Source organism: Dermacentor andersoni, chromosome 3 (genome assembly GCF_023375885.2).
Source record: "Dermacentor andersoni chromosome 3, qqDerAnde1_hic_scaffold, whole genome shotgun sequence".
Lineage (NCBI taxonomy): Eukaryota > Metazoa > Arthropoda > Arachnida > Ixodida > Ixodidae > Dermacentor > Dermacentor andersoni.
The window spans coordinates 19,360,835-19,379,067 of record NC_092816.1 but is presented as its reverse complement, the minus strand read 5'-3'; the positions used below and the strand labels follow the sequence as shown (position 1 = coordinate 19,379,067).

General features: G+C 49.1%; 2 protein-coding genes across 5 annotated transcripts in view; both read left to right on the top strand.

Annotated features, from left to right (window-relative positions):
- LOC126519683 (mediator of RNA polymerase II transcription subunit 13-like) overlaps positions 1–3,574 on the top strand; it is a 176,105-nt gene extending 172,531 nt beyond the window's left edge. For all 4 annotated transcript variants that reach the window (XM_050169063.3, XM_050169055.3, XM_050169049.3 and 1 more), the window contains one exon: positions 805–3,574. In XM_050169063.3, the coding sequence (XP_050025020.1) occupies positions 805–937 (133 nt within the window). In that variant the 3' untranslated portion in view covers positions 938–3,574. The remainder of the gene's footprint in view (positions 1–804) is intronic.
- A 7,098-nt stretch (positions 3,575–10,672) lies between these two features.
- Positions 10,673–16,237, top strand: LOC129382133 (uncharacterized). The gene is made up of 2 exons (XM_055065539.2): positions 10,673–12,686; positions 12,802–16,237. The coding sequence occupies exons 1-2, from the start codon at positions 11,189–11,191 to the stop codon at positions 12,828–12,830; spliced, it is 1,527 nt and encodes a 508-aa protein (XP_054921514.1). The 5' UTR covers positions 10,673–11,188; the 3' UTR covers positions 12,831–16,237.
- Positions 16,238–18,233: the final 1,996 nt, after the last annotated feature.

Sequence of the window (18,233 nt, the reverse complement as noted above, 5' to 3'; positions counted from 1 at the left end):
CATGAACGTAGCATGACGTGCTGCTGTGACGTAAAGTTGCAAAAAGTCTTCGTTTACAGCTTGTCGACGCTTCGTTTATGTTATTGCTGTTAACGGCTCACGATGGTGTTCCGCCTTTGGAACTTCGAACTTATTGGGCCGAAGCAACTTAAGAAAAACGTGACTTCATGGCTCTCGGCATGCGTGTGGCTGATGCTGCAGCTGTAATGGCAAGTCTTTTGGAAAGTGCCAGCACGCCACAGTAGTTTCCGCCTTCAGCCAAACAGAACGCTTCACTATTGTATGCAGAATCCGTGCGTCCAGCTGATAGTAAGATATGTCACACTTGCAGCAAAAAATGCCGGCGGATGTGCTCACAGTTTTGAAATGACAGGTGATCGGAACCGGCCGCAGGTACGGTTTCGAAGGGGCTACGACGCTGCATTTTGCTCTTTTGATGATGTTTGAATGGAAACTTGAAATTAGATATGTAAAAGTGCCAGTAACGAAAAAATAAGGTTCTGGAAATAATACTTTACTTTTGCACCAAAGTGGTGTTGAATCGCAACTGCCGAACAACTACAGTGTTGTTCATCATTTCACATTTTTGAAGGGTGAGTTCACATATAACGAACTATTGACATAACGACCAATTTTCGTGGACTATCGCGTTCATTATAAGCGTTCGTAAGCGCTTCGACTGTGTTTGCAACAGTGGCACCACATTTCTGGCTAATTAGTATTGTAGTACGCGTCATGGTGCCAAGTGTCTTATGTTTATGCCATTCCTGTTCTGACCGCGCAATATTGGGTAACTGATTGCAGGTACGTGCTGGAAGGCTACAACACACTGTCATGGCTCTCCCTGGACCCACACAGCCACGACAGGCAGTCTTGCCTGCCGCTACACATCCAAAACCTAATGAAGCTCTACCATGCTGTGGAGGTGCTGCTGTAAGAGAGCAGTCTCCTAACTTTGTCTCATCTAAGGCTGTGAGCGTTCTGGTGTGTAAAAAATTAGAGACTGGTGCTGGTGCAAGTGCACCTTTAAGCGGAAATGGGCAGATGCAGCCGGTGCAAGGAGGGAACGTGTTTTAATTTTGTTTCTTCTCTCCCATCCTGTGAGCGCTGCCATCACGTCGTGTTGTTTGTTGTTGTTGTTGTTATGTATCATACCGATGCTGCCATCCTCAGTCCCTGAACCGGTACCTGTGCTTTTTGCTTTGACTGCTTCTTTCACCATGTGAACACGCGTGCATCTTGGTTGACACTGTGTTTGTTGTCACAGCTCTTGGAGATGATTTTTTCGAATCGTGCAAATGCTGTTAGCTGAACTGAAAAACTGTAACGTGATATTATGTTTCTGGTTGCTGTGGGGCCAAGACTTGATGGCTCCTCCTCCTATCTTTTTCCTGGTTTATTTGTTTCGGTCTATGGCAAGAGGTGCTGCTTTTGATAACAAACTAGTTTGTATTAGTGTGTTTCACAAGCATGGTATGGGTTGACCAGCAATACCGGTTTTAGTTAGAGAAATACTAAAGAGCAGTGTCACAGAGATGGGCGCTCCTTGTACATGCACAAGGCAATCTGTTTACTCATGCAGTGCACACTGGGTCTCTCGTAGTCATTAGAATGTACATCACAAGAGAGTTCTTATTGTAGTACATTATGGAAAAGCGCACTCTTACCTCCAAATGAAAAGCCAAAGAGAGAAGGCAACCTTAATCTTTGGCTGCTATTCAGAAGGCTACCAGTGCAGCGCAAACCATGCTATGTTATGCATGGGGGGGCCATAGTCAACGAAGCAATACCTTACGCCCCGTTGTGACATGCATCCATATGTATGAAATGGTTCTGTTGCTACTCTCAGGGAAAAGTGAGTCAGCGGCAGCTGCTTCCATTGTGAATGGAATGTCATCCACAGTTGCGTACGTTCATTCTGACTGCATGCATTACAGTTGTCATTGCCACATACTTCACAGTCTGTTATTTTGGTGGCATCGTTTCTATTTGTGATTATCTCACCTATGAGCACTCTGTGCTTGCTACCTATGTTTGTTTGTTTGTCTTTTCCCTTTTGCCCTTGCTCCTTCAATGCACTTGTTTCATACTCTTGCTGAGGATGCAGCATCTCCTGTACAAATGTAAAAAAAAAAAATGGTTTCCTGCCTCTTTTCCAAAGTTTACTGCAGGGAGGAGGGAAGTGAAAAAGCATGTTCTTAATTTGCTCATTTTTAAGGCTGTCTTTTTGAACATCAGCTACGTTGTTAATATATCCACATAATATATGTACACTACCAAGAGCATCTAGGTAAGCAACAGTAGCATGATTGCTTGTTGCTCTCACTGGCTGAAGAAGTGTTTTGTCTGAGCCTCTCCCTCCCCTACATTTTTTTCTTCTTTGTGCTCACTCTAAGGTGCATTGTTGTCACTGCGCAACATTTGTTTGCCAAGAAGGAAGCTTCGTTGAGCTTAGCTAGGGCTTCTTTCTTTAGTCTCTCAAGGGGGATGACTTGGCTGGTAGCTTCTGAAATAGATTTTTGTTAGACTAACTCTCATGCAGAGTATTATACATTGTTTGAGGATCACATAGATGGTGTGTGGCAAAGAATTTTTTAGCTAGAGCAAGAACGCATCATGCCTCACATTGACTGGTAATATGAAAGTACTGCAGTCAAGTCAACATATCAGCAAGAGAACCGCAGAAAAAAAAAAAAAAAAATGGGGAGGGGAGCTTTAGTAGTGCATGAAGCCAAACGATCATGCATTGAGCTCAGTGCAGCATGCTGTGGAACGAATGAGCTATAAATATGTTGATTATGGATATTGAAAACCCAGTTCGTGAATAATATTGACAAGGGCTAACAAGATGGACGTGTGAGAACATGTCAACCGTGCTGTATATAACAGAATTTCTCCTTTTCCTCCCAGTATAGCCCCTTCTCCCATCAGCTCAGCTGTACATTACTGTGAATGTGTATACTATTTAATGAAAAGGGGACAGGAAGTCGTGGTCTTTTTTGTTGTGCCTTTTTTTTTTCTTCTGTGAATCTATTTATTGTGCCTGTAAATAACGCAGCCATTTTGGTGAAGAGTGGGTGTTTTCCTTTTATTTTTTGTATCTACTGTGGTTTGAAGAGCAATGTAACTACTTAGCCTTGTTATATATTATACATATTATAAATATATAAGTATATACATATATATATATATATATATAAATATAAAATACTATAAATACATATAAATACGAGGTACACATGACAACCTATTTGGGCGACAGAAGACATTTATGTAAAAATAAAACAGAAAACAAGGGGCTTCATGCACACCAAGTCAGCCGGAGTGGATGCTACGCTGCTCTTGTGGAATGTGTACATAGGAAGCACTATGGCAGGCATGTGTGTTTGTGTGTGTGTGTGCACGTGTGCATGTGTGTGTGCGTGTGTGGGCCAGCAGTGTTGTGTATAAAAGAAAAGAGTGTACAGCCTTAGCTCATTTTAGATCCTTTTTACATGGCCCAACTGTGCTGTGCAGCGTCTTGAATTGTACACTTTTATGAAGAATGTTGATTAAAACCTTGTAACTAAGAGAAGTCCTGGCGCCTGCCGCAGTTTGTTTCTACTGCCTTTTCTATGTCAGCGTCCGGCCACTACTGTTGGCTTGACGACTGTCAGTTACTGCGGCTAACGTGCAGAAAAATGGCATAAAACATGGCAACTGCTTTATGCAGGAAACACTCGTACTAACCTTAATCAAAAGCATATACTACATATAGTAAATTGTGCACTTCTGCAATAGCAGAAAGGCCACTTTTTCTGTTGGGGGAGAGACTTAATAAACCAAGCAGACATGCAAAAATTTAAGATGGTTGAAAGTGCCACCTTGGCACCTTGAAAGTTCGCACACCAGCTCCATGCGACAATAGGTTCTGACGACGTCTGCTTGGGAATGGTTGCCTGTGAAGGATTACCTTGCCCTCTAAAGGGTCCAAACCCTGAGCTTAGCAATCTTTTAAGAACTTTTCCTGTACTTAAAGGCCAACTGCAACAAAATTTTGGACCAAGTAAGAAGATAAAGAGCAGACCACATGCAAATTTGGCATTTAAAATACGAGCAGAAGCGTCGCGAAAGGCTCGCATAAATTGCCATTTTGGACACCGAAAATGAAAAAAAAAAAAAAAAAACGCTGTAATTACTGCTCGCCGAAAGTGACGCATGCGCTAGAACACACGGCTCCTTGACATGGCCTCCGAGTTAAGGCAGCACACTGAAGAATCTCGGAGGCGGTGTGCTGGGACTTGCATCATAGCGACAACCACCAGGTACAAGGGTCATCTGCTAAGGGGCTGTTTAAAAGTTGCTAACAGGAAAACTATACAATTAACAGCTAAAACTCTTGCTTGGGCTAGTTGGTTCATGCTTGAAGTAGCAAACGCAAGGCGCAGAAGACCAGGACTCAGGAAGAACAGGCGCTGGTCCTGTCATTTGTGTTCTTCCTGAGTCCTGGTCTTCTGCACCTTGCCTTTACTACTTCAAACAATTAACAGCCCTGCGACTTTGTCAAAATTGCATCAGCATTATATACTAATTTGTAACAAATTTAGCCTAAGTTAAGTTTTGTTGCAGTTGGTCTTTAAAAGATGCAAAGTGCAGAAAGTAAGAGTACAGTACTTTGCAATCTGTGATTTCACACTGACGTACTCGCACATGGGTTTCAGCATGAAATTGTGCTGCTAAGTTTAGCTCTTCATTTATATGTTCCTAATCAACATTTTACCATGATTTTAAAGAAGGCTGAATTGATTTGGTGTTGATCTGTTATCCCTTTAATCTGTGCTGAGACATATACTTGCTATAGCTCAGAAAATGCGTTCCAGGAAAATGCTATTTTGTCAGATATTGTAACAAGATTATCAGAGATGGAAGAAGTAGGGTGACCACAGCAGTGCAGAGACGAAAGAAATAAAAGAAAAGAATGCAGTGATATGTAACAAAGTGCACAGAGCCATGGCCAATCCCCCCTCGTGGGTACATGCCAAAATTTGAAGGAAGAAAAAGAGAAGGGCCACATAGAGCATTTGCTTAATACGTACACAAACAATGGTCCGTGCGGCTTCTGCAACTGTCTGCTTAATTATGCAGTGCTGTCATTATGCTGGTGCTTGCTTTCTCTCGTATGGTTATGAGTGTAGGACGAGCCTTTTTGCAGTTTTTTCTCTGCCTTTCTGAACACATACACACCAGTGGGGCCCAGGCCCCACTGCCCGAGACATCGTCCAGTGAAGCACCCCAACTGTTTTGGGTCAGTCGCTCACTGCTCGATTTTTTGGTCGCAAAGGTTCTGAACCAATCAGACGCACGGAGCAGGACGTCTGCATATGCTGGCACTTATTTTATGCGGCGATAGCAGTACAAGGAGACATATTGTAATTGTAGTTGCAATTTCACAAAAGCCCAAGCCCCATCGCATATGACATCGTCTAGTGAGCACCCCGACTGTTTTAGGTCAGTTGCTCACCACTCGATTTTTAAGCCACAAAGCTTCTGAACCAGTCAGAGGCAGAGGAGCAGGACGTCTGTATAGCTGACACTTATGTTACGTGGCGATAGCAGTACGAGGAGACATTGTAGTTGTAGTAATTTATTTGCACAAGAGCGAGTCTGCACTGGAGTGCATGCTAGGCAGCGCAGATAGGTAAGAGCCCTTGCACGTGAGTGTCTACGAGCCTGTCACCGAACCGGAAACATTCGCGAAACATTTCAGGTTGGCGACGGGCTGGTCGCGCTTGCCGGAGTGAATGTCAGTTGCCGTGAGACGCTCTATCCTTGGTTGCGGTCGGTCGCGCGACCTCTGTTAATCGCCTGTGTGAACAAGCCCTAAAAAAATTGGAGGACGCTTAAGCTTCGCCTTCAAGAGTGGAACGCGATAGCGTTATCGCACCCCGTTCGCACCGCCTACTCAAACGCGCTACGCCAGCCAAACGTCGCGATCGGCACAGATAGCCGGGCCCCGACGCGCCATGAAGGCGGACGCGATCATGGGGCGAATGGCGCGCCACGTGTCGGGGCAGCGCCGTACATTGCGATGAGGGGGTCTTCTGTGTTTGCCGCAAGATGGCTCTGCGTGTGCGCAGAAGAAATGTGGCGGAAACGTACTTCGCTACTCGTGAAACTGCGACTTCTGTAAGTTACATGGTCATAATTACCGATATACACCGCAGTACAACTTTTTACGGCACGTTTCTAAAGCAACACCGCATTCACTAGAGGCGATTTTGTCTCGATTTTGTCTCGCGGATAAAAGCGGGCGGAAAACGAGGCGGCGAGCCCGATCGCTCGCGGACCGATATCTTTCCGCCCGCCGGAGCCCTCCGCTTTCCCGCGGCCAATCAAAACGCCAGACGACGGTGGCGCGGTGACGACGCTCGCGCGCGCGCGTTGAGGACGGATGACCGGTGCCAAGAGATGGCGACACGTGCGCTACGAAAACGCTAGATGTTCCGCCTCCTCTGCGGCGCGGGCCGCCAGGCAAGCCGTCCGGTCTGAACAGGCGCCCGCGCTCGCCGCGTTGAAAATCCGCTTGGCCGCTTAGATGCTCCGCTTTCGGTGTGAATGTGCAGGGGCACGGGTTTGCAGACAGCGAGGGTGCACTTGGAGCGTAGCGAAATGGGATGCGGACGACTGCGCAAAAGAATAGAAAAGCAATGATAATGCTCCTTCCTGGAGCATAGGTCCAAAGGGCCAATTCTCAGCAGCGATGACCGTCTACGCGGCCTCGCTATGCGAATACATGCCAGCTCCCCAACGCACGCCCATGTCGCCCATCCATGCAGCGTATTGCATGCCTGCTACAATGTTTCAGGATAGAGCGATGCACAAGCTGTGCTGCAGAAGTCCTGCTTGTATGTGGCATAAAACGTGTGAAAAATAATATACAATGTCCCTGCAGTTCTTTTCTAAGCAACGGCCATAGAAAAAAGTACAGCGCAACTTCGTTTTGGTTGGGTGTGTTGTTAAAACGTTTATTAAGATAACCATGAAACGTTTCCGCCCCCAGGAAGTGGTATATCAGGGCGGGGGGAGGGACGAAGGGGAAGGTCAGTTTAGATATTATATAGACCATTTTTGAGTCCTGTAGAAATCGGAGTAATGACTGGAATGTGAGGCGCCGGCTCTCGCGGGGACCTGTGGGGAGGCGCCAGGCGTCCAAATCCTGAGGCCTCGGAGTAGGCGGGAGGGTGGCTATCGCTCTTCAACGGTGCCGGCTAGAACCGAGCAGCCACAGACTATATGTCGCTGATCCAGCAGCTGGTTCCCTGCGCAGGAATGGCAAGTGGCTGATTGCCAGGTCTGGATGCGCATCCTGGCGCGGCGCGCTGGTGTCACTGCTGTCTCAGTGACGATGCGTCGCAGGCATGTGGCTTCAGCACGGGTAAACATCCCCGGCAAAGGTGTAGGATTTTCTGGGAGGATGTTCCGGAGCGCAGCCCTTCGAATCGCCTTCGCCTCTGCCAGGACTGTCCGGGTCGATGACGTATGAGTCGTCAGGCACTTGTGGCCGAGTCTCCGAGGGGCAGGAAAGAAGCTCCCTTGCCAGAGAGTCGGCCATTCGATTGCCAGCGACCCCAGCGTGACCTGGTATCCATGCGAGGCGGACAGTGTGGATAGCCTCGTCAGCGATTCGCATCGCCCGGTGTATCGAGTGGACAGCACCATTGTGCGAGTCCAGCCGGGCGCAGGCCTTTATGGAGGCCTGTAAGTCTGTGTAAACAGTGTGATGCTTGAAGGCAGCAAAAGGAGGCTTAAGGACGACGTCACATGCAGCGGATATCGCAGCTAGTTCCGCTGGTAATGGGTCGTTGCAGGCAGGGCGGCAGGAAGAGTAGGCCATGGCGGTACGTGGGCCACTAGTACGCTATGGTTGAAGCTTCGTCACTGAGGGCGGCGTCGGTGTAGACACAGCGTGGTGATGGGGAGGAGCGTCGCGAACTTCAGCTTCATGCCGCTTTCCGTAAGACATCTGTCTCTCTGCGTGATCGGCATTCACATTTTGGGAAATCGGTGCAAAGTACCCGGTCAGGGGACAATACCACGGAGCAGTGAAAGAGGGCAGAGGCGTTGACGGGACTGGCAGACGAAGAAGCGAGAGGATGCTACGACCGGATATCGTGGATCCTATAGTCGGGACAGATGTGAATGCTTGGCAGCCTCTGCTATTGTCTCGATCGGATTCATCGGGGTCATTTGGGCAAGGCGGTGTAAGGAAGTGAAACGCAGCAGGCCGGTGACTTCATGGCTTCGTGGTTGAGCGATTGGAGTTTTTGTCGTTGCTTTCGGGTAAGACTAGAAGTTATAGCCGTATACAGCACGTGAAATTAGTAGAGCAGTCACGAGGCAAGGGAGAGTTTGCTCCTCACTTCCCCAGTTTTTGGACGCGATGCGGCGGATTAGGTGGAGTATCTGATGCCAGGTCCGAGTGATGTTGCGAAGCCATGTTGCTGTGCCACCATCTGCACCGATGTAGGTGCCTAGAACTCGAACACTAGCTTGCTGAGATATTTGCTCGCCATCAAAGGTGAATGAAAATTGCGAGGCAGAACGGGCTGCCTTCGTGCCCAGTACTATGAAGTTAGTTTTGTCAGCAGAAGGCACGAGTCCTACCTCCTTCAGAAATGTGGCAATGGTGTAGAGTCCGGCTTGAAGGATCGAATGGCATCGGACTGGTAGCCGTCGGAGCCCCCGTTGGTCCATATTGTGACGTCATCCGCATACACACTGAAGCGAAGTCCAGGTATCTCGGCCAGGCGATAACAGAATGCAGATTGACGACAAATAAAAAATTCGAAACTAACAGTCACTAGACTTTAAGCTTTGATTTTCAATGCAACAAACCTCATCAAGTTTGGTGCCGTGGTGCCACTACGTACGTACGTAGTGGCGCAGTCAGCGCAAGACGCTCTCAGCAAACGCAAATCCCTATTCTAAACCTCTTCGCTCCTGCGTGCCTCGACGCTAACATCCGCAAAGCTCTCTGGGGTCCCAAACTATTGGGGCCTTAATTCTAAAACTCTCTGCCATCTTTTAGTATATAACAACCTAATAGTCTAAATTTTTACCGTTGACAATGTAACTGCGATATACCAACATGTTAAATAACGAAGCTTACTAATAAATGCATGTGCATATTATTATTCGATATTCGAAGCGAAGTGTTCGATTCGTATTCGAAAATTTTGACAGTCGCACACCCCTAGCGAAAATGCGACGGGCGGCAAACGCCCGCACCGCCGCCGACGCGGGAGCGCCCGCACGAAGGCACTGCAAACGCGGCGCGAATGCGCAGTGCATCGCCATGCCTGATCGCATTTCATATGTCGTTTGCTTTATGCGATAGCAATTATATGGACACTCAAGGCCAATTTTCACCGTCGTCGTCACTGTGAGGTCCAAGTGTAATAAGATCACATCGCGCCCCACGCGCTGTATGATGCGGGTGCAAAGTTTGGACGAGACACATGGCTGCATGTGGATGGATGTTCCCCTTCCCTTCCCACCCCGTCCCCCACCCCGTCCCCTTTGGAACGGGGCGGTGGGTTGCGCCACCAAGCTATTGCTATTATACTGCCTAATGTCCTACCTAGGTTAAACAATAAAAAAATAAGACGCTATGAACTCCCACAACCAAATTTTCTGATCCCCTATTGCGAACTGTGCTTTTGTACGTCTCCGTTTTTTCGTAGTTTCCCTACTTTCTTTCACCAATCCTCCAATCGCCTCTTACTAATCCCTATTGCGGTCATGTTTACTTTTCCACTGCTCTCGCTGAACCCAAGGGCTTCAAGGAGGCCAGTGGTGCCTGAATCGACCGCTGGGCAGACTTCTTCACATTCTAATATAACATGCTCCATAGTTTCCCTATCTTTACCGCAGCAAGCACATGCTTCGTCTTCCTTCTTGTATCTCGCTTTATAGGTGCGTGTTCTATGGCATCCCGATCTCGCTTCGAAAAGTAATGAGCTTCCCTTTGAGTTATCATTAATTGTTTCTTTCCTGACTTCGTTTTTTCCTCTTAAGTAGTTATACTTACTAATGCGCTGTAAAACCCCTTTTTAAACTTCGTAATGTAGTGCCACGCTTTGAAGAATGCCGCCTCCTCCTCGCGCGCTCTGGCCGAGGCCGACGCCGCGTCGCTATTGGCCTAATAGCATCACGTGGGCCCTCGCACCTTGCTTCAGCGCCATCTTTGCTCGAGATAGCGTCTACGGAGTGGTGAGGAGCGTCGAGCAGTGTAAGTGGCGCCACGGTCGAGGAGGGAGCGTGAAAGAGAGTGGAAACGAGGAGGAGTGAAGGCGGAGGTAGGGTGGCTCGAGGACGACGGTCGCATTTTCAGAGGCGAAATGCAAGGCGCCCGTGTGCCGTATGATGCCAGTGCGCGTTAAAGAACCCGAAGTGATCGAAATTATTTCGAAGCCCCCCACTAGCCCTTAACACCCTTTGCCGCTTCACGAAATGTGCACAGACAAAATGCGTTTGAATCTCGATACAGTGCGAACTGGGCCCGTAAAATTTCACAGGAGTAATGATGTGGGCTGACGTAACATCATTTTCATGATAAAGATTCATTCTTTGACGCTCACAGAAAGCGCGCGATACTCGAAACAGGCTCACTTTCACTTCGCTGCTAGACATGTGTAGTATAGTGTCGCCCCCTGTCAGATCTCTGTGTCATCGCACATGTATGTTTTGTAATTGCTTAGCTAGATGGCGCACCCCCCTTCTGTCATGTGACAAGCTTGGACCAATCGGGAGGTGCCATCTAGCAGGTGAAGCCTTTATAAGCAATAAACAGCCGCAGGTCGGCGGAGTCTTCGTTCCGGTTTTCATCGGGAGCAGTTAGCTCCGTGTCTCCTTTACTGCGCCGGCGCTAGCCGCGCGTTCGCCCGTCGGGGCCCCCCGCTTGCCTGCCGCTGCCGACACAACATCTTTTGGCGACGAGGATGGGATTCCCGCAGCGGTTCCGACCGAAGCCCCGGGACACCAACGAGCTTCGTAAGTGAAGCGACCCTTCCCGTGTCCGCACGGCAGGCAAACGCCGCCGACGCACTTGGCGTCGCGAGGCTTCCGAGCCTAGGCCTACTCGCCCCCTTGTTCTTCCTTGCCCCATTCCTGCGGCGAGCTCCGGCTTGCCTCCTGCACGCTACCCGGCATGGCTTTTACTGCGAACCTTCCCGTTTTTCTTGAAGTGCCCGGCCCACCGTTAATCCCTTGGTATCGCTGGAAAAAAATTTTTCAGGCCCACCTCGAAGCGGCCGGCGGTGGCGACTGGACGGACGCGCGACGAGCGTCCGCGCTCGTCAGCGCTCTCGGGCGTGAGGGACAACGGAAGTACTTCGCAGACGAGGAGCAGGAAGCAGCAAGGCAGTTAACCGGCGCAGCGTCACCGTCAAGTGAAGCAGCAAGGCAGTCGACCGGCGCAGCGTCAACGTCAAGTGATGCGGTCCCGCCAGCGTCAGAGTTTCCGAGACTCTTGGAGCGGCTTGACCGGCTGTTCGCCGCGTCAACAAATGTCCTGGCGGAACGGCACGAATTCACCAGTCGGAAGCAGTTCGACGGAGAAGGATTCCTGGAATTCGTGACCGCATTGAAGGAGAAGGCGGTACAATGCAACTTCGGCACAACCTATGGCGAGCGCGTCCGAGACCAAATCATACATGGGGTAGCGAACGTCAGCGTTCGCGAAAAGTTGTTGGCTCACGGCGAAACCCTGACCTTGGACAAGGCAGAGGAAATTGGACGCTCGTTAGAAGCCCTACATCGAGCGAACCGCGCGTTCGGCTCGGAGGAAATACAAAGAATTGAGGCAGCTCAACTTGGCGCTCCATCGACGAGCCAAGATGGCCGACGTAGTCCGGGAGGCCATGACGATGGCCGACTTCTTCTGGGAAGCCGCCAAGATGGCCGACGTAGTGCAGGAGGCCATGAAGATGGCAGACTTCTTCCGAGGAGCCGCCAAGATGGCCGCCGTCTTCCAAGAAGCCGCCCAGATGATCGACATTTTCCGCGAGGCTCCTCCGGGACCCGCAATGAAGCACAGGATGCGAAGGACCCTAATTTCGAGCATAGTTCATGCGACCGGTGTGGCAGTACGAAGCATGTTGCAACGTACAGGAATTGCCCCGCAAGGAACCGGCGGTGCAACGCCTGCCACACGTTGGGTCATTTTGCATCAGTATGCCGAAAAACCCGTACTGTCCAGCACGTCTCTTCCGCAGAGACGCGGTCTTCGTCAACTTCCGCAGGACAGCCGTCCGCGTCTGTCTTGACGGTGAGCACCTTGGAAGCTAAAAGGGATTTACAAGTCCCGGTCGTAGTTAACGACGTCGCCATGCGGCTGCTCGTGGACACAGGCGCGTCTGTCTCATTGATGACGGCCGAGGATTTTGAAAAGCACTTTGGTCGACAGCACAGACTGTCAAAAGCAGCAGTGGACTTGAGGAATTTCTCCAAGCAACGCATCGACATTCAAGGCCTTTTCCAAGCCACTGTCCAGTTTCTTCAAAGGTCGTGCTCAGTCACGTTCCATGTAACGTCCACAGGAACATCACTGCTGGGTCTTGACGCCATCCAGCGCTTGGGGATACAAATCGACGGTACTTCGCTGACATGCTGCCTGGCTACGCTTCCTCCAGTACAGAGCCCCACAGGTGTGCCTCCGGGTTTTGATCACCTCTTCAGTGGCGAGTTGGGACTCGTCAAAAACTTCGTGCACCGAATACATCGGCGGCAAGGTATGAAACCTGTATCTTCCAAATTGCGCAGGCTACCCCTGGCTCTCCGTGACCAGGTGACAAATGAACTGCGGCGTCTCGAGGACTGCGACGTCATCGAGCGCGTCGAGGCTTCTGAATGGGTGTCTCCACTCGTCGTGGTGCGCAAAAAGGATGGAGCCATCCGGCTCTGTGTTGACCTCCGAGAACCGAATAAGGCAATTGTCATTGATGGGTATCCTTTGCCGCACGTGGAAGAGTTATTGCAAATGTTTCATGGTGCCACATATTTTTCTAAGCTGGATCTAGCATCTGCTTACCACCAGCTGTTACTGGAAGAAGGTAGTAGAGATCTCACCACATTCATAACTCATGAAGGCTTATTCAGGTTCAAGCGTGTCTGTTTTGGTTTGGCATCCGCGCCAGCAGTGTTTCAGAAAATGATGTCACAAATCTTGCAGAATTGTAAGAATGTTGTCTGTTACCTTGATGACATTTTGGTATGGGGTCAGACGAAACCTGAGCATGATGCTAATTTAAGAGAAGTCTTGCTTTGCATTTCAAACAGTGGTATGAAACTGAATGAAAAATGTGTCTTCTCTGTGAGAGAACTGACTTTTCTGGGCCATAAAATTTCAGCTGAAGGCATTTCGCCTACAGAGAGCAAGGTAAAGGCAATCCTGAATGCACCTGTTCCTACAGATATTAAGTCATTGCAATCCTTCTTAGGATTAGCTGGTTACTATGCCAAGTTCATTGATCATTATGCAGAACTTGTAGAACCGCTTCGCCTCATGCTCAGGCAAGGGCAAAATTTTGCTTGGTCTGATGACGCACAACGTAGCTTCAATCAGTTGAAAGCTCATCTTACATGTTCCCCTGTCATTAAGATTTTCAACCCTGAATTGCCTGTGGTAGTCACGACTGATGCATCTGATGTTGGTGTTGGTGCTGTGTTACAGCAACCGTATGGTTCCAAGCTAGAAACTGTAGCTTTTGCATCTAGAACTTTGTCTGTAGCTGAACGAAAGTATTCTGTAGGAGAGCGTGAAGCGCTAGCATGTCTGTTCGCATGTGAAAAATGGCATGTTTACCTCTGGGGTAGACGGTTCACTCTTCGAACTGACCATCAAGCAGTAGTTGCATTACTGTCCGCTGGCGACTCAGGTCGTCGACCTCTTCGCATTTCAAGATGGTCAGCCAGGCTCCTGTATTACAACTTTCAGATTGAATATTGCAAAGGATCAGAAAATCTAGTAGCTGATGCCTTGTCTAGACTTCCAGTAAAAGATTCCCAGAATGTAGTTCAGGAGGAAGAAATAGTATCCTTAGTCACATCAGTCGTTGACAAGGAAACGGTGCAACTTGCAACGAGTACAGATGAGACGCTTCAGAAGGTCAGTAAATGCCTAGCAGAAGGTTGGCCTTCTAAGAAAGCCATAGACAATGCTTTAATAGCTTACTTTCATGTAAATGAAGAATTGTCCTTTGTAGACGGATTACTCATGCGTGGTGATCGTGTGGTAATACCCAGTGTCCTAATACCTACATTTCTACAGCTGGCACATGAAAATCATCAGGGCATAGTACGTACTAAGCAGCTTCTTCGTGAACGCTATTGGTGGCCCCAGATGGATAGCACTGTTGAACAGTATGTAAAGCATTGTCATGTATGTAAGCTGGCAGACAAGTCTGCAAAGCCTCATGTAGCTCCACTGCAGCCAGTCGAATGGCCGAACGGGCCTTGGCAGAAATTGGGAATGGACATTATTGGCCCATTAAACATGTCCTACCCTAGGTATCTAGTCACCCTTGTTGATTACTACTCAAAGTGGCCAGAAGTACTTGGTACTAATTCCATCTCCACAGATGATGTCATTAAGCTTCTTGATTGGGCTTTCAGCCGTGAAGGATTGCCAGACTCTATAGTTACAGACAATGGTCCACAGTTTGTCTCAAAACAATTCAAAGATTACCTAAAGGAAAAAGGAATCGCTCATTTTTTCTCCTCCAACTATTATCCTCAGGGAAATGGTCAAATAGAAAGGTTCAACAGAGTCATTAAGGAACACCTGCAGGTAGCAAGGCTTGAAGGTCGAGATGCTTCGAAAAGCATTTCAGAATTCTTGGGTTCTTATAGGATTACGCCACATGCTACAACGGGTCTCTCCCCAGCTTTCCTACTTCATGGTCGTCAACCCCGTTCAAAGGTAGATATTAGCAACTTCAGGTTGCCTAAGCACACAGCGGTTCAGAACAGTAAAGTTCGCGAGAGAGTCTCGCAGAAACAGCAGCAAACTAAACAGTATGTAGACAAACTGAGAGGTGCTCAGGCAACTCGTATCAAGGTGGGAGACACCGTCAAAGTAAAACTTGCCAAGAAAAGATTTTTTAAGTACAGTACGCCTCGTACAGTTAAAGCCCAGGTAGGACCATCCTCTTTTGTACTCAGTGATGGGAAGACGTGGAATGCCTCTAAGTTAACCACAGTAGTAGATAATTTAAAACATAGTACATTGTCCACAACGGATAAAGATTTTTTGTACTCGTATTCAAACCTGGATAGTCATTCCGATGACTCGTCTGGCATGACATCGTCCTTTCATAGGCATCACTTAAGTAGTGCATCTGACTGTATTGCTTCAGAGGCTACACAGTCAGCAATCATTTCTGATTCCGTGGGGGAATCGGTAGCATCCCAGGACTTGTTGGGACTTCGAGAGGAGCTTCCTGGGCAACCCTCTCCAGCTTTGCGCGACAACCACATTCAATTGTCCAACCAGGGGGAGGGAAATAGTAGTGGGACGACTGGGTCTTTAAAGTCGACCGAAACGAGTCGCAACCCCCAAAGTTCTTCTGAGGTACGCATGCGTCCTCATCGTGTCAAAAAACGGCCTCCGTGGCTTGACGATTATGTTTCTTGAATGTAGAGCGTTTTGCAGTCTTCGAAATGCCACGGCTAGGGGCCTCGCTGTGACATTTGGGAGGCACTTCACATTTTTTCGTTCACACAGGTAAAATGTGTTCCTTGTTGCGGTGCATTGAGTTTTGTGCCGTGTTCCGTGTTGGACTTTGTTTGAGTGACTGCCCATATTTTGGTGCCCAAGACTGGTGCGCGTGTGTGTGGACTTGGGCGGGGATGGATTGAATTTGTGGACTTAAGTGCGTGCTTTGTGTGCAACTGGTGCGCGTGTGTGAACATGGGGGGGGAATGAACTGAAATTGTTTGGGACTTAAGTGCGCGTCTTGTGTGCGCGTTTCAATGTATGCTCGCTTTGTTTCCAGGGGGGGATGATGTAGTATAGTGTCGCCCCCTGTCAGATCTCTGTGTCATCGCACATGTATGTTTTGTAATTGCTTAGCTAGATGGCGCACCCCCCTTCTGTCATGTGACAAGCTTGGACCAATCGGGAGGTGCCATCTAGCAGGTGAAGCCTTTATAAGCAATAAACAGCCGCAGGTCGGCGGAGTCTTCGTTCCGGTTTTCATCGGGAGCAGTTAGCTCCGTGTCTCCTTTACTGCGCCGGCGCTAGCCGCGCGTTCGCCCGTCGGGGCCCCCCGCTTGCCTGCCGCTGCCGACACAACAACATGCAGCCGACGCGAGGCTGGCGAGGCGCTAATTTCGGCTGCCTGCTTCCCGGATGGATGTTATGAGCGTCCCCTTTGGAACGGGGCGGTGGCTTGCGCCACCAAGCTCTTACTACTATGCTGCCTAATATCCTACCTATGTTCACCAATGAAAAAAAAAAAAAAAAAAACCCATTATGAACTACCACGTCCAAATTTCCTGATACCCTATTGCGAACTGTGCTTTTGTACGTCTCCGTCTTTTGTCGTTTCCCTACTTTTCTTCCACCAATCCTCCAATCGCCTCTTACTGATGTCTATTGCGGACCTGTTTGCTTTACCACTGCTCCCGCTGAACCCAAGGGCTTCAAGGAGGCCAGTGGTGCCTAAATCGACCGCTGGGTAGACGTCCTCACATTCTAATAAAATATGTTCCGTCGTTTCCCTAGCTTTACCGCAGCAAGCACATGTTTCTTCTTCATTCTTATATCTCGCTTTATAGGTGCGTGTTCTAAGGCATCCCGATCTCGCTTCGAAAAGTAATGAGCTTCCCTTTGAGTTATCATAAATGGTTTCTTTCCTAATTTCATTTTTTCCCCTTAAGTAGTTACTCATGGCAGGTTTCTTTTCCATTGCCGCCACCCATGAGATTAATTCAGCCTCTCTGACTTTCCGCTTGACCTTCTTTGTTGCTGTGTTGCCCACCCCACAGGCCGCATACGCGCCTCGGTCAACAGCGCCGCCCCGCGGCATCGGTGCGCTGTGGCGTCACGTTTTCGCCGCCGGTATTCACCAAGGAGGATATATAAAAATATATCCTCCTTGGTATTCACATCTCCTCTTCTAGCCACCCTAGCGGAGGTGGAGAGTGTCGCTACTTTACGAAGTTTAAGGGGTTTTAATGCGCTGTCTTCGCGCGCGCCCCCTCGTGCTGGAAGTCGCGTAATCTCAGTTTCGGAGCCGCGTTGAAGGGAAAGGCGGCAGCAAAAGCATTCGCTCTCCTCTGTTTGAGCTCATCACGCCAGCGTTGTGACAGCGAGTGTGTTGCGGTCGTCGAGTGAAATCTGTTCATGTTTGCCATGTGCGCGCGTTACACTACATTCTTGCTAGTTTAATTAGCGAATGATTAGTGCAGTTTATACGGCCGATAAAACTACTAGCCTTGGTGTAGTTTGATTGCTGTCGCTGTCAACGCAGTATCAAAGCCGTGACTTTCTGCGGTTTTGATCGCGCACATCCAGCAGGACACAGCGCTGCTCGACTTCAGTGACGAGTGCCTTGTTAAGGGTGGCTTTGTGCATGACGAAAGCTGGATCGCGACAGTGGAAAATGAAAAGTGTGAACATGATGTGCTCGTAGGCGCGGCGCGAGGCGTTTTTACAGCGAAGCTGTATATGACTAACCGATTCGCCCGGCCGTCCGTCTGTCGGTCGCCTGTACGCCGAAAACTCCTCCGGCGCAACCCCATGCGGAGGCGCGAAAAGAAAAAAAAAAGAGAGAGAGGTGCGCGGTTAGCCAACACCGTAGATAGCACAAGGCCTGTTTACTACGATCCATGACGTCACACCTGGCCCGAAATTTCCATTGACAAAGCTGGCGTGATGAAAGCGGTGACGCCAAAATCACTGTTGCCTACTCGGGAGCATCCACATTAGATTCTATGGCATCGGGCCAGGTAACATGACGTCACGGGCCGTAGTGAAAAGGGCTTGTGCTATCTAGGTGGTGCTGGATTAGCTGCGCCAGTAGTGACGTACTCGCTGCTCTCCATCACAGCCGGGCGGGCGCGCAGCAGTTTCTCTCCGGCTCCGAAACGGGTAGGCGACGCGTCATAGTACTACTGAGGAGCAGGCAGCTTTTGATCAGCATTGCCGCAAGCGGAACCGGGAACGAGCTCGTCTACGCCATACCGAAGAT

Excerpts from the sequence above, each read along its gene's own strand:
- LOC129382133 (XM_055065539.2), top strand. The coding sequence starts at position 11,189 with ATGGCTTTTACTGCGAACCTTCCCGTTTTTCTTGAAGTGCCCGGCCCA. Across the intron at positions 12,687-12,801 it reads TCCAGTACAGAGCCCCACAG|GCTACCCCTGGCTCTCCGTG; the intron begins GTGTGCCTCCGG and ends CAAATTGCGCAG.